The sequence below is a fragment of the Diabrotica undecimpunctata genome, chromosome 1, assembly GCF_040954645.1.
Source record: "Diabrotica undecimpunctata isolate CICGRU chromosome 1, icDiaUnde3, whole genome shotgun sequence".
Classification (NCBI taxonomy): domain Eukaryota; kingdom Metazoa; phylum Arthropoda; class Insecta; order Coleoptera; family Chrysomelidae; genus Diabrotica; species Diabrotica undecimpunctata.
In genome coordinates, this window is record NC_092803.1 from 30179376 (window position 1) to 30196865 (window position 17490).

The 17490-nt window shown below is 33.8% G+C and overlaps 1 protein-coding gene across 1 annotated transcript; it reads right to left on the bottom strand.

The window, feature by feature from the left end:
• Positions 1 to 10645: 10645 nt before the first annotated feature.
• Positions 10646 to 12037, bottom strand: LOC140438327 (uncharacterized). The gene has a single exon (XM_072528012.1). The coding sequence runs from the start codon at positions 11728 to 11730 to the stop codon at positions 10852 to 10854; it is 879 nt and encodes a 292-aa protein (XP_072384113.1). The 5' UTR covers positions 11731 to 12037; the 3' UTR covers positions 10646 to 10851.
• Between the last annotated feature and the right edge of the window lie 5453 nt (positions 12038 to 17490).

The window sequence follows — 17490 nt, forward strand, 5'->3', positions numbered from 1 at the left end:
AAAATATCAAAGCTTCAATCTACATATACTTCCCACTAACCTCATAAATCCACTATTATATTAAAACACAAGGAATCACTCACTGGAACCACTTTGTCATCTTATTAACCCAGGGAGATGATTATTTAAAATTTTGTGCCTAATTAATTAAAAACCTTTTGCAGGTATTTTAATATAAATATAGAGAATTTTTATTAAGCATGATAGACATACACTCCATTAATCATCCAAGCAAAATAGATCAATACCTTTCATTAACACCTCCAGTCCTTTCAGAGTTTCCAGGAGCATTAAATCTACATTAGTTAAATCGGTTAGCGAGAACCGACACCTCAAAGAGAGAAAAACCAAGAAACAGGAATGCGGCGAGGTAGCAGCTGTTGAAACTAAAATCGATGCAGAATGTTTTTATTTTAGTAGTCCAGGATTTGATGGTAAAAATAGTAAAAAACCTTTGAATTTTTTTATATTCATCGATTTGCTTGAAATTTTAACAGTAGTTAAAAAAATATTTTACAGATAAAAATCTACCCAACGTTAATTTATGCTTCTTCTCTGTGGGTAGTTACCACCCCAATTGGGGGTGAAAAAAGTTTTAAATAAAAAACAAACATGGTAATCGCTGCAATAGTGAATTTGAAGACAAAAATTTTCTTAATTAAAAGTTTTTTTCGAAGTCATTATTTTTGGAATTAGTCGTGACTGAAACATCACAAAACACAAGATGTCTCGTATTTCTCATACGAATAACTCACTACGATGTAAAATCGAAATTGATGGGAAAATAATAAGGCATAAAGCAAGGTTTAGATATCTGGGACTAGATATAACTAGTTACGGAGATGTTGAAGAAGAAGTGCGACAACAAACCTTATAAGCAGGTAAAGCAGCGGGATCTCTTAACCCTACATTGGTGTGGTGGGGTGTGATACACCCCATGCATGCAAAAAATGGAATTTCTCTCAAAAACAGCATCTTACCGCCCTCTATTGTTCAGTAGCTGTTACGATAACATCACTCTATCGCGTAGATGTTATTTTCATAATTTCTTTAATTCCCACTTACATAGATGTCAGAATATGCCGCAGGGGTAGGACACACCCCACCACACCTCTGGCGTCAGTCAGTTAATCATTGTTGATGACTGGACATTTTTTCCGAACTTCACGTGATTTTTTTGTTTTTACTTTGGTTGTTGTGCTCAAAATTTGTTATGAATATGTGTAGATATGAACAAGAGCAAGCAAGGTTGCTAATATTCTGGGAAGAGGTACCAAGTGATGAAGATGAGGCTATTCCTGATTCCGAAGACGAAGTGCAGCTCGACAATGTTAGTGAAAGTTCTCATGACACAGACACAAGACACAGAACAAGATAGCGACGAAGATGAAAGTGAACAAGAGAATGGAGATGATGTGAGTACATTTGCTAGATATTATTGGGGCAGAGATAAAGTTACGAAACGGGCTAAAGAGGTAGAACTACGATCGGTTCGTACTAGAGCCGAAAATATAATTTCTCAATTGCCTGGCGTGAAATGACACGCTAAAGAAGCTAAAACTGCAATTGATTGTTTGAAGCTTTTCATGGATGACATACTCATTGCTGATATTGTAAAACATACTAATGAGAAAATCAATTCAGTAAGTGAACGTTACAACGATGATCACCAATACGTAGTAAAAGAGACCTCCGAGTAAAAAATCAAGGCTGTATTTGCATTACTTTATTTAGCAGGAATTCATCGATCGTCGAAATCTTGAAGATTTCTGGGTAAATGACAGCACAAAAATGCCAATAACCAAGAAAACTATGTCTCTAAAACGTTTTCAATTTCTGCTAAGGTGCTTGCGGTTTGACAATGGAGCTACACGCGTAGATAAAATTAAAATCGATAAATAAGCCCCAATTAGAGGTGTTTTCGAAAGAGTAGTTGACAATTTTCAGTCTGCCTACACACCTGGCATTATCTCACTGTTGATGAAAAATTGGAGGCATTTTGTGGCAGGTACCCTTTTCGGCAATACATTCCAAATAAACCGGCTCGTTATGGAATCAAAATCTTTGCTTTAGTTGATTCAAGATGTTATTATACTAAAAACTTGGAAATTTATTGTGGTTCTCAACCGGATGGTCCTTTCAAACTGAATACGAAGCCTATAGATGTAGTTTTACGATTGATTTCACCAGTGTCTGACAGCAAACGAAATATCACATTCGATAATTGGTTCACTAATTATCCATTAATGCAACAACTTCTTGAAAAACACCAATTAACAACTGTGGGTACTGTCAGCAAGAAGTGTGTAAGGAGCAAAATCCTTCCACAAAGGTCAACACAAAAAAACGAGAACAGTATTCTACACTTTTTGGTTTATAAAAAAATACAACCTTAGTATCCTATATCCCAAAGAAAAACAAAAATGTTCTGTTGTTATCAACACTACACCATGATGACAGAATAGACTCATCTACGGGAAATGCTAGGAAGCCCGAAATAGTCACATTCTACAATGTTACTAATGGAGGAGTTGACACCGTTGACCAGTATCAGGTACATACGACGTTTCCCGAAACAGAAAAAGGTGGCCGTTGACGGTATTCTATGCGCTCTTGAATACGTGTGGAATTAACTCCCAAGTAATCTATAAGATCCACAATAATGACTATACACTGAACTGTAAAAAATATTTGAAATATCTTAGTGTGTCACTGATACCAGATTATATGGAAGAAAGACAACAGAATCCTCTGTTGCCGAGAAAACTGCGTCAGACACCGGGCTATAATACTGCAGATTGTGATGAAACGTCAGAAAGTACAAGGTAGCTGTGTAGTGTGTCACAGAACAAGAGACAGAAAAAGTCGCTACGTGTGTTATGATTGCAGACATTTTGTTTGTTTCGAACACGCATGTTTCAAATGCGATATTTGCGTCAACGAGGAAAGTCAGTAAATTATGTAACTTTTTTTGATGTATGTATTATTCTTTATATTGTTTATTTGTTTATAAGTCAATAAAGAACGTTGTGTTTAGTGTTCAGAAGTCTTTAGTTTTTTTTTTTTCATTTCAGAAAAATGTAATGATTTTAAGTTGCTATTTCTGCTATTTTTGAACTGTGCAATAAATTGTTTGAGCTGATAATACATTTTCAATTTTTTTAATAGTAAGCACTATTTCAAACGAAAATTATATACTTTTGATGCAGATATTCAAGTATTGAGTTTTCCAAGACGAATTTTGCTATGGGGTATGTCACACCCCACCACACCAGACACGTAAATTTTAGGCACCACACCAACGCAGGGTTAAAGATACAATCTGGAAGAAAAAACACCTAAAACAAGACTCAAAAACAAGAATCTATAAAGCAGCAATTCATCATCATCAGTTGCATTACAGCTCGTTATGAGCCAAAGCCTTCTTCAGAACAATCTTCCATTCGCCCCTGTCTCTGGTAACTCTCCTCCATGCTTTAACTCCGATGGATTTTAGATCATCCTCTATGTTATCTTGATACCTAAGTTTTGGTCTTCCTCTGGCTCGTCTTCCCACTGGTCCTCTTCGGTCGAAAATTTTTCTGATCGTTGCATCTTCATCTCGCCTGAAGCAGCAATTAGACCTATATTAACATACACGGCGGAGACAAGACCTACTACATCTAAAACGAGACGACTACTATAAACAACAGAGATGAAATTACTCTGACGAATATCAGGGAAAAGTCTGTTGGATAGGGAGAGAAACGAAAACATAAGAAGAGCATGCAATTTAGAAGACATAAATGGATGGGTGACAAAACGGAAACAGGAGTGGAACGAACACATCAGTAGAATGATAGAGGATAGGATAGGATACGATAAGAAGAAGAAGAAGAAGAATAACTCTAAAAATTTAGATTTTATCAGCAAAGCTGTTTGAATATAAAATGAAGCTTATAAAACAAGGAGATTCTTTTTTATTAGGACCACAAACTTAATGGTAACAAGGTTATAAATGTTTAAAAGAAGACTTTTATTTTGTTCCTGGAGCCACACCCAAAAATCTCCAAGTTGCTCCTCCTACATAAGCCACGCCTTGTGAAAAGAAGACGATAACAAGATTTTGTTGACTTTCGTCGGTGTGAAAGTCGTCTCGGGGTAGTTAGACTTCTAAAATGGCTACTGGTCCCGTAAGCTCTGCTAAGAGGCTTCGTTTATAGTATACGAAGGATACTTTGCACTTTGCACTTGTTTAGGTAGGACGACTGATGTATAAATCCAGTCAAGTCAAATAAGTCTTCATAAAAACTTGCTTAATTTCTTACATGTAGGAAAACACCATTTGAACAAAAACAAAAGGCAGCCGCAGAGTCTTAGGTGGTAGTATGAGGCAGAGCCCCGACAGAAGGCCCCCTAGAGTATACGATACCCTAGGAGACGCCGCAAACGACTGTCCTTTGAAATAATTGATGGATTCGACCGGTACTTGATGAAAATTCATTTTATGTAACAATAAATCACTGAAAACTTTGTTTTCAAAACTTCCACAAAATTCCTGTCCTTTGGCTTGCTTCACTGTCATATTTTTCTATCTCCGTTTGGTTTATCTTTTCTTTTTTATGCTTTTGTTGTCCTGTTTTAGGTGTGCCACCTCTTTAGGACGTGGTTTGATTTATTGGATATCGTCTCTGGGCTGTGTTATGTCTCACTGGTGGTTTGCGTCGGTGGATGTTGTTCCTGCGGATGAGGTAGATGTTCAGGATGGTCGGAGGTTGAAAAGTTTAAGCTAAAACTATTCTTTTCAGAAATTATTAATAAATTAGTTAATGAAGTGTGGTAACAGCTGTGACTGTATCATCCCTAGAGACAGGTATAATTGTACAATGGGATCGAGAAACCACAGAAAACCGATCCCTCCCTATCCGTAGCAGAGCTCGAGGTGAGCTATTTATCTATTACGGTAATAGAGTGGATTTTCCTCCAGGATGTCTATGTATTAATCAGGGAGTTCGTTGCTGGCTAGGGTCAGTAATTTAGTAGGGAGGAAGGGAATTTTCTTTTGGGATGTCTGATGAATACATTACCAAAGGATGAGCACGTAGTTTTGATGATGTTTTAGGATCTGAAGCTTTGGCCTTGGATGGTTTTGATTGTATAACTCCTGCTCAAAGAAGAGAGCCTCTCATTTATGGTCTGGATGTTCGATAATTGACGTATGAGGGCGCAGAGGTAGTCAAGGTGTTTGATTCCCCTTTTAATCCCAGCAGTTTTTGTGTAAAGTCGCTATTGAACATGCTAGCTCTATATTCAATCACGGAACTAGTAAGTACATGTTTTGTATGTATGTATGAGTGTACGTAAATGTGTCCGTCCGAATTTACCGAATGCACATAGAGCATTGAGTAGACCGACTCTTCTACTTACCCTGTTATGGGTTACAGCCAGATCAGCCCTCCAGTGTAGTGTTTCTGTGAACACCACACCCAGATCTAGAGTGATTATAAGACATTAGGATAATTAATTTTATGTCACCACCTACCGCATCCTATATTAATACAGGGTAGTTTTGGAGGGTAAGTGGGGGTTATTGCGTCACATGTTTTTTAATTTTTACATATTTTAAAAAAATATTTTAAAAATTGTTTCCTTAGACTTTTCTACGCAAAAAAGGTGCTCTTGTAATATTTCGATAGATATCACCGTTTTCGATTTATTTAAACTCGAAGGTATACATGTATTTTATTGTAATCGTTACATTTCTTAATATTCATCAAATATGCTTTGGAATTGACACTTGTGTTAGCAACAACATTTAATCTCAAGTAGTCTATGAATTGGCAGTGACGTTTAATAACAATTAAATTATTTTATCTACACTTTTATTGTACTCGACAGTGAAATTTGTTTAACACGTCTCTTTTGCTATATTTTTAAATTTGTTTGCCCGCAATATACCACACTATTCAAATTCTGAGATGACAGACATACTTTTAGTATTAGGGGAATATTCGGGAAATGCTGCTGCCGCTGTAAGACGCTACAGAGAAAAGTATCCGAACAGAAATATTCCCAATGCCAGGACTTTTGTAAGTACTAAACGACGACTGAGAGAAACCGGTTGTCTTCAAAGAAGGAATACAGATGCTGGTCGTCGTAGAGAAGCAAGAAATGTTCGCGTTGAACAGCAAATATTGGATGCTGTAATAAATGACCCCACAATAAGTACACGCAGGTTAGGATTAAGAACGAATATTTCCCATCAAAGTGTTTTAAGAGTTCTGCATGAAGAGCAATTACATCCTTACCACTATCGACAGGTGCAGGAATTGTTACCTGACAATATGCCACTTAGAGTTGATTTTTGTGAAGTACATATTGCAAAATAAAGTTCAAACTGCACCAAATTTTTTAAGCAACATTCTGTTTACAGACGAGGCCACATTTACAAGACAAGGTATGTTCAATTCTAGAAATATGCAGTTCTGGGCTGAAGAAAATCCAAGGGCTACAATGGAAACTCACTTCCAACACACGTTCAAGATAAACGTTTGGGCAGCTACTTTAGGAAATAGTTTCATAGGATACCACATCTTTCCCGGAAATTTAAATGGTAAAATTTGTAGGTGTTTACATGAACATTTCCCTGATAGGTGGATAGGCCGGGATGCGGATGCACCGATTCATTGGCCTGCTCGTAGTTGTGATCTTAATCCAATGGACTTTACAGTATGGAGTTATTTGAAATCAAAAGTGTATAACACTCTACTGTACTGTACACACTAAAAGTGTATACAGTAAATGAGTTAAGAGACAAAATTGAACAAGTATTTACCGATTTACAAAACGATCCAGTAACATTAAATGGATTAATGCGTTCGCTAAATAAAAGAATTAGATTATGTATTCAACAAAATGGAGGACATTTTAAACAGTTGTTGTGAAATATTATTTTCGCCATTAATTAAATGTTAAGTATTAATTAGGTTTTCCATTAATTTGTAATATTATTGCTAAAACAAGTGTCAATTCCAAAGCATACTTGATGAATATTAAGAAATGTAACGATTACAATAAAATACATGTATACCTTCGAGTTTAAATAAATCGAAAACGGTGATATCTATCGAAATATTACAAGAGCACCTTTTTTGCGTAGAAAAGTCTAAGGAAACAATTTTTAAAATATTTTTTTAGAATATGAAAAAATTAAAAAACATGTGACGCAATAACCCCCACTTAGCCCCCAAAACTACCCTGTATTAATATAGGATGCGGTAGGTGGTGACATGAAATTAATTATCCTAATGTTTTATAATCACTCCCAAAATATGAACTCCGTATTCAAAACCGTTTGGAAGATATTTGAAAAAATAAGAATTTCAATTCACCCCTTTAAAGGGTTGTATTTCCCTTATTATTCAGTTTTATAAAAAAGGGGACATAAAGAAGTACCCTTATTTTTGGACGTACTATGAGCTCTAGAAATTAATGTACATAATTCTGGACCACCTTGTATATATATATATATATATATATATATATATATATATATATATATATATATATATATATATATACAGGGTGGCCCATCCTATATTTTATATGGGTGCTCCAAAAGATAGTGGTATATCAACGTTGTGTTTTTTCTTATGGAACACACTATATTGATGACATTTTTTAATTCTCAGTGAAAAATAAAGCTACATATTTATAAGGGTTTCCTATACCAAAATACAGGCTGTCGAAACATGATCAGTTTTTAAATAATTTCTTCAGATGTCCGCCATTTTGTTTGTTTTCAAGAATTTTCATTTTTTCTGGTAAACAATCACATAAGGGCACTTCTTTATTAAAACTCTTTTCAAATTTTATACTTCAGATTTGCCGTTTCAGATATTAACTGTCTGTCATTTAATTAATAGAAGTAGAAATAAGTAATTTTTGGACGAAAAATTTTTGGCGCCATCTTTAAAAAACAGGAAAGATAAAAAAAGAAAAATATATTTTTTGTAATCTTCAAAAGTTGTACAATATAAAGAAATGTTATTGTCAGTTTTGTAATAGATAAGATACAATTGTTTTATTTAAAATAAGTACTATTACAGCTTGAATTTGCTAATACTTAGAACAATCTACTACTTTCAACACCCTGTAAAAAATTTTGCTATTATCTAAAAGCGAATAGTCTATTATTAACGCAAAAAAGACAAACTTTGTTTCCAATTGTTAGATTTGTAGACATTTAATTTTTTCTACAACCTTACATTTTTAGAAAAATCGAAATAAATCAAAACCCTCTGTATTTAGGTATAGGGAATCCTTATAAATGTGTAGCTTATGTTTTACAGACAATTCAAAATGCCTTAAAATATGGGATGTTCCATAAGAAAAAATATAACTTTGATATACTTACTACTCTTTTTTAGAGTACTCCGTATAATTCACATTATTTTTAACTTGTCGTATTAATGACCCTGTATAGTTCTGCCAAGAAAAACACTTATTAAGACTGGATATTAAGACAATTTCCATACAGAGACTGAGACATATAGGATAGGCCACCCAGTTATAACTTAGTTAACTTGCAAAAATGATCAGAAAGCTACACCATTTCTAAGCTGAACAGATGGCACAAATGGCTTTAAAATGCTAATACCTGAAAAAAAAAAAACTGGGATAGAAGTGCATATCCCAGTTAAGTATATGTCAAACATCTTTAAAATGAAACCTCGTGCTATAGGAAGATATCCAATAACAAGACTATTTTTTAGTTTGGACAAAAAATATTGAGGACAAAAGATTGGCATAAGGTCTGATAGTCAAGCAACCATAAAAGCACTGTAATTATGTGTTCAGCTCAAAAGTGGTATAAGAACACTTAGGGAAATTACATAAAAAATCTAGTTTTCCTCTGTTGGATTCCAGAACATACTGACGTCGAGAGAAGCAAAACTTATTACACATTAGCCAAAAGAATTAAAAATGTATGTGCTGGAGATCAGATATTTTATGTGACTGTAATCGAAAGAAAAGTAGATCACAAAGGATTCCAATATTGAGAAGACTTACAAAGAGTTTAAAAACTACTTTTAGGGAATATAGCCAGATCAAATTTACAAATTGCATTAGTTTGAACAAAAAAGGTCTATGTATTTTAACAGGAATATTTTCATGCCATTCACCACTGAGAAAGCTTCTGAATACAATTAATGTAGTATTTGTGAAGGAAAACTGAATCTCTGAAGAATAAATGAAACTTTTATACATAAGTATACTGTTAATGGCTTCACTTATGAAACTTCGAGCACTATATCTACGAGAATTTAAGATAAGACTGTGTTAGCTGTTCTAATCACTTAAATACGATGACAATGGAGAATTACTTAATGCCAAAAATAAATAACTCAAAACTAAATCTAGTACTTAAATACAACATTGGAGAGTAGAAATAGTGGATAACTATTGTATACATAAGGTTGTGAAATAAGATGTAGTGTACAGCTGGAGCTCTTGGAAGAGATATAGGTTGACATACGAGAAACTCTTTGAGTTTTAGTATGTAGGACTACTGGAAATAAATAGGCATAAGGAGAAGAAATTGAAGTAAACATTATCAAACAATACTAGCAGTTGCACATAAAAAGCTATCTAGGAAAACAAAAACAAAATTAATAGGTATATGAAATTCATTAAATAAACAAAATTATAACGAAATAAAAGATACAACAAACAGTAGCCAAAATAATAAATAACCTGAAAATATAACACCACCTAAAGTTTATATATCTATATAAAACTAACTCTGTGACTAAATCATCTCAATACAAGAAAAACCGTGCAATAAAGGATGATTGAGCAATTTTCATAAAATGAAACTATAGGACTTATAATTTTAAATACTACTCTCTGCTATGATACTGGATTAATAATATTAAAACTCTTAAAAAGAGTTTTAATATTATTAAAGAGGAGAAGGACTGTATGTGAAAGGTCAGGTTTTATAATGAAAAAGAAATATTTAGTTAACAAAACAGGTAAAAATTCTCTACAATGGTTAAATATGCCAATGCTTACTAAAAATTCATTTTGAAGTGGAGTGAAGAAGGCATTGAGGGAACAGCAAGAGCTGTGCATCTGTGAGGGATATTTACTGAAGAATGATGAACAAGCAGAAGAAACCAAGAAGACTTTTCTTATTATAAATTTTAAATGTTTGACGATAACAAAAAACAGACAAATATAACATGAGAGTTACATTCTACAAGAAATAAAAATAAAACTCTCCTTTAAGTTTTATTTTAAGGTAGTACCACTAAAAATGATTGGATAAAAAATACATGACAGGTTTTTATAAGTAAAAAAAAATTCTTTTAAGAGAAAACAGCATAAACGCCTAGAAATGATACAGAAAGAAAACAAACTAAGAAGTGTATTCTTATTGAAAACACTTGAAATTACCTTTTTCAAAATATTTACATAGAACCTACATTGGTAATGTATATAAATGTATAATATGTTTAGTTATTATTAAAAAAAACTACTATTGTCTAAGTCTATTCAGAATACTTTTAGTTATTGTTAATGCATTAGCTGAAATATCTACTTATGATTAGGGTTAAATTTGTTTTGTAGCTTTGCAGAATTTCATAAACTAACTGCTAAAAACGAGTCATAATTTTTATTTATTTTTATACATAAAAAATAAAATCATAAATTACAGATATGTTTTATTGTATAAAACAAAATACTGGTTTTAATTTGTTATATATCATTAGTACTCCACTAGAAACTTTAGCAAATATTACTGAAACTTTCACAAATAATTATAAAGTTTTAAATAAAATACAGTCTTACAATTTGTAAATATTGTTAATATCCATAGGAAAGCCCTTTCTTCTGAATGGCTACTGAAACAGCAGCATTAAGAAAATCTATGGTATTATCTTCATCTACCTCCTCTGAATTTGCCGCCACACCATCTTCAGGACTGCTGCTGCCATCTGTGGATGAACACTGGATCTCCTGTGCTTTGATCCTCTCATTCTCTACATTCTCCAAATTATCCTGACTAAATTGCTCTAAATCAGGTTTTCTATCTGGCAACACCACCTCTGTCTCGGTAAAGGAACTTGGCTGAGAACTCTGCAATGGACCCCTTGTATCTCCAAAGGGTGAATGTAAACCATGAGAATGGATTGCCATCAAAATAGCATCATTCTCGATTTGTCCGCTGTTTTTGTAGCTCTCTATAAAACGGCGGACATCTAGCGGACGGTTGATCCAAGCTTCGAGAACTTTGTTAATGGTGTTGTCCACAAATCCCCTAGCAATTTGTCTAGCTTGCCATTTACGTAAATAATAATCTTGTATTTGGGGATCTGGTGACGCTGTTGTAAAATTATATTCATTTGACTTGTCATGAATAATTATATCGTCCGCACTTTCTAATATAGTCTTCAAACAACAACTATTACAATTAGCACTTCTTGAACTGTGCTGTTCTTTGCAGTTCTGTTCGTTATTTACCGATTCCGCACTATTCATTTCGATATTTTCACTAGTACTTACGTTATTTTCTTCGTCGCCAGTTTCCTCGTTATTATTATTGTTGAGGGAACAAGTAGTAAAGGCTTCCTTGAGATGATGTTTACCCTTGAGTTCCCACACAAACCTGGCTTTCTTAAAGGGTTTTTCTCCTGTACTAGGACCTTCTTCATTCGAGATTTCATCGCGGGGTTGTTTAGGCATTGTTTAAGAATAGAAAGTATTTAGTTCGTCAAACTATTGCTTGAGGACACATCACTATATATTGATTTATAGCTATTGACCAAAGGACACTCACTACACAATTTTTAGTTAACTGAATGTCTATTTAAACGCCCAACCCGTCCACCCTAACAATACGAATCGCAAATTCATCAATTCTGAAATTTATTAGAACCGAATTTGCAGCTTTAACTGTGTTTATATTTCAATATCACTTATGTTGTTTTAATAAAACTGCTATCTATATGAAGCTATGTGCTATGTTAGTCGGAGTTGCCGTTTTGTTGACTGTATTAAAAAGAGAAGGACAAATAACAACGTATAGCGCTTTCTATGAGGATATTTAGGAACGGTGAAGCCCTTCGGCGTCATCTACTGGCGGAAAAGTAGAATTCAAATTATTGTAGTTTACCAATAAAGCAAAATTAGGTTTTAAGTCTAAAATAATATAAAAAGTATATCTGATTTTAAATAAATTATTGTAATTTAAAGTTCAATTTGGTAAACTACATTGCACAATATACTTTTTATATTTTTTGCATCTACTTTGTTAGATTGGAAACTGTATTTAAACCAGAAACTTTGTCATCTTGCCGAAAGATGGCAGTGCAAAGAAACTTATTTATATTTTTAATTTATTACTGTTAATATTATTCTACAGATCTGCTTTACAAAGTGAGATATTTTATGGATAATATTCTTGGAAATAATAAAACTTAATCACGACTTGAAAGCTCAAACAGTAAACTGATGGCACATTTTAATACAAAGTTGTCATTTTAAAATGATATCCTGTTTTCATAGCAGCTATGAATAACTCCAATAACCAGGAGAATATTGTTTTTTGAGTAGAACATTTTATTGAGAATCTATCTAGATATAATTGAAGCGATGGTCATAGTTAACTGATTTAAATACATATTTTAACAATATTAAATATTACTTAGTAAACAGAAACATTTAATACTTCCGTTTAAATGTGAAGAAACATGGGTTCTATCTAACATAATATTTTTAACGTACCTAATTTTTAAAATTCGAGCAAAAGTTTTCAGAAAACTAGTATGCCAACAAACAAGAGTAAAATCTGGCATCGAAAATATAAATCCAAGCTGAATAATCAATAAAACAAATGAATGGAGCCAAAAATGTAGGTATGGGAAGGTTGTACATAGAGAGACGCGGTACACAGTAAGACCATTGTTTAAAAAATAAATTTTTCTTTTTTAAACAATGGTAAGACCAAAGAAAAATAGAGACATAATATGCCTTTCATATTCTTTGGTGAGACAACCAATTTCAATTCAAAAGATTTCTTCCTTTTGCTTCGCCAATCTACATAAGGAGGGCTGTTGCATCACAGATGTCGCTACCGTTGATATTTTTGCAATTTGGCTCATTTTGTAAAAAATGTGTTTTCCCTAGTTTAAAGTTACATTTAAACCAATATTCATAGTAATATTTTGCAGAAACTGTAAGCAGAAGCAGTTATTGATTGAATGATCTCAGTTGAAAATTGGTGCATTAGATGTTGTGAACAAGATAGGGGAGAGTGCAGCTCCTTCAGACATAAAAATTTGAACTGTCATATCACTAAATACCTCACCAAATAAAGAAAGAAAATATTCATAAAATACATTGTTCACACAACTTTCACTGTATGTATGCTTTTAATATTAAACCCTATACTTGTAAAAAAAATCAAAACTACTTTTTTAAAAACGTCAGGGGGCTCCACTCAGTGGCGGATCCAAGGGGGTAAGGTGTCACGGGGGTCATGACCACCCCCAAAACAAAATTAAATATCAATCAAATAATCCTAAGAAAATAATTTAAAACTCATCAACCTTTTAAGCAGGAAGTCAAAAGTTAAAATGATTCAAACTCATTTATTCTAGGGGTAAGTGTAGAATTATACGAAAGTCTTTTTAAATTGCTCTTTAAAAAAATCAACAATTCTAAATACAGTAATACCTCGACTAAGACGTCCACGAATTCAGAGTTACGCGATTTTCAAATTTTGTCAATTCTTCATTTGAGTGCCAGAGAATCGTTCGATTATCGATGAGATAGAATTACCGCCCGCACATTATTGCTCATTAAATGTACATGACTTTTACACGAAATCAGCACATTTTTATTTTGTATTAGGTAGTTCTTGTCTTTAGTTTTATCTACGAATTGGTTGTTTGTAATTTGAATATGTATTATAATTGTTGAGACTGTGCTACATTTTATAATTTATCTATAATCAATATCAAAGTGAATATTATAAGTTCTGTCTGATACTTTAGTGAATACAAATAAAGAAACTGGGGGCTGCTGTCCAAGGTATTTGTGAAACTCGTAGGGTTGAAAGGCATGAAGGTCATCTTTAGTTCCAGGGCGAGTCAATCATCAAAATATACAACGCTCTTGAAACAATTTCTTCGTGGAAGGACAGTAAAATGTCAGCTGAGACATTTTCATAAATGGAAACTAATAAGAGACAAGAATTTTTCATTTCAGTAGTTTGTCTTAGTGATGTTATAGGTACAACTGTATCACTTAGTCGTCTTCTTCAGCCACCAAAATTAGATTTAAAGTAAGGTACTGAGTCAATAGAGGACACTTAATGCATTCTTCAAAATAAAAGATCAAATGCTAAATCTGTTTTTAGCAAATTTTACTATGAAGTAAACAAAATAGCTGAACAACTAGACATTGAATTGAAGATGCCTCGTATAGTTTCTCGTCAAACCTGTCGTCAAAACCAATCTGCTAACTCTTGCAAATATAATTTCCGAAGATCTATTTATTTACCCCTTTTAGACAATATCTTAACGGATTTAGAAGAACGACTTTCACCGAAAGTTATGAATCTATTTAATTTTCGAGTTGTTTTACATAAAACTGATAACACACCAGAAGATAAAGTTGCATTAAAAAATTGTTGACGCCTTCCAGGATATTATTGGACGAACTACTTACTGCATATTCCACAGTAGAACAAGAGTTTTCGCTGTGGATTCAAAAGTGGAAAAGAGTCGTGCAAAATAATGGAAAACTTCCAGATTGTATTTTAGAAGTATTAAAAAACTGCGATATTTATAATATGTATATAAATATCAAAATATTTCTGCAAATATTAATTACACTGCCAGTCAGTGCAGAAACAGCAGAGCGTTCTACGCTTAAGCGTCTAAAGACTTGGCTTAGAAATAGAACTTCGGAGAAAAGGTTAACTGTTGTTCGGTGTGTGTTGCCAGAGTTGTATGTTGGAAAACTATCGGGAATTCGTCATCTTACCTGATTCGTCATCTTACCCCCCTTTACCCTACAAAAGTACAGTTTTAAATAAATTGATAAATAATTGTAACAGTTCCGGTTCCAGGTCATCTTCCAGCTCTAACTGTCCGATCCTAAAAGGGTATCTCCATTGGATATTTCGTCTTACTCTCACAACAGGCAAAGAAGCTGGTGAAACTGAAGATGACAAGTGGATTCTTGACCCGTGCTCCTTTCGAGGGATAATCTTCCGATCATTTTATATATTCAAGCAATATTTTTCTAAAGAACACCGTTATAGATCATTCTCTCGTTCGCTTCTTTTTTTACTCCGTTTCTACCATATTATTAATAAATTCAAGGGTATTTTTTGTCTTTAAGGTGACATATGGCAAACTTTAGTCTCGCTATTTTTAATATAGAGACGGTAGGTGAAAATAACAACTGTTATATTAATGAAACGTTATTATTTCTTTAATGTTTTCAATCGTTGACGTATTTATATTGTCCTAATATTGTTGTTTTTTTTTTGTAACTAACAATATAAGTTAATTGTGCCTGACATTGAAATAAGAAGTGAAGCGACAGCAAATAATTATTGGGCACGATCACAACATATTAAATAGTGAATATTAAAAGCGGGGAAAGAAAGTTTACTGAGGATACAGGTAGTAGAAACAATGAGCTTGAATATGAAAGCAAGTTCTAAATCAATTTGAAGAAATGTGGCTGGTTTTATTATAGATACTGAGATTGAAATCGTTTAAAAAACCTCAGGAAAGAGGTTTGAGAATAAAGTGACCTAGTGCTGTTTTTTTTATTGGTATAGACTAGGTGTCAATCAGCCAGTTACAACATTACTAATATTTTAAACATAAAATTTTTATGACCGTAAAGTCCATAAAATATCAATAACGAAGAGCTGAACAATATGCTTTAAAAACTAAAATTAAAATAAGATACAAGTTAAATATAGCATCTTTTCAACATCAGTGTGTTTAAAAAACGGTACACATAATATAATTCAAAACACTTTTTTTGTATTATCTCCTTTTTATCAATATTTAGCCAGGTAGCAGCAGCACAAGCTGCTGCTACCTGGTACACGGATGGCCCAAAAACATCGGAGGGTGTGGGAGCCGGCATAGTAGGGACAAATCAAGGGATAGATTTTCCGGTAAGTTTATCTAAGGATGTGACACTTTTCCAGGCAGAAATAACTGCAATCCATCACTGCGTAGAAAAAATAGAAAGGCAGGAAAGAACGTTCTGTTCAGTTGCCATCTTCACAAATAGTCAGGCAGCGCTTAAGGCACTCAATTCTGTAGAGGTCAATTCTAAGCTAGTATGGGATTGCGTGTGTGTCCTAAATAAACTAGGAGACCGTAGCAAGGTTACGGTAGCCTGGGTACCGGGGCACGAGGGTCATAAGGGCAATGAAAAAGCAGATGAAATGGCCAAACAAGGCTCATCATTGCCATTCATTGGACCGGAACCCTTCTGCGGAGTTGCTAAATCAGTAACAAGAACGGCTACAAGGAAGTGGGTAGCTCGCAAATCTCTGGAATGGTGGAGGAATTCACCAGGACAAAGACAGGCGAAACAGTTCATTACAGAACATTCGCCAAAATTTACGGCAGACCTAATAAGCAAAGACAGGAAAACAGTCAAGGTCATAGTAGGTCTTCTAACAGGGCACTGTAAGCTGAATAGGCACTTGAAGCTGATGGGATTATCAGATGATGACCTGTGCAGATTCTGCCACCTCGAAGAAGAAACAGCAGAGCACATTTTATGTCAGTGTGACAGTCTGGCAAATGTGCGGTTCTTTGCATTAGGAGAAGAAAATCCACCGGCAAATAGCTACATGGAAGGTACAGTCTCGAAGCTACTAGACTTTATAAAAAGGGTCAGGCTAGAGAATGTTATCTAGGAATAGAGGACCACAATAGATCTGAAAAGATCGCAGTGGAATAGGACGAAAGGCCACCTCTCTTAATCTAATCTAATCTAATCTAATCTATCAATATTTACATACAAACAAGATGATGAGGTTCTCAGAGTTCCACAGCAAACTCTTGAGCAGCTATCTACTCAATCCGACAGCTGCTTTGCTATGGACTGTCCAAGTTGCTCACCACAATTTTGCATATACATATATTTTTTTGATAGTTGACATTACAAGACTATTTTGGTACATGACAGAAATTTTACTAATGCATTATAAATTCTCTCAGTTCCATTAGCTAAGAGACTAAGGATATTAAACGGGGCCTGTACATTAAAATCATGTAATTGTTGAATATATTAATCTGTTTCATCCTTATATTTTTGGCATTCGAAAAAAATATGATCTAAATCACCTTTTTGCCACAATATTGACAAAGATCACTTTCGAGAACATCAATTTTATGTAGATGTGTGGGATAACAGGCGTGGCCAAATCCAAGACGTGTTACAGATACGTGATATATT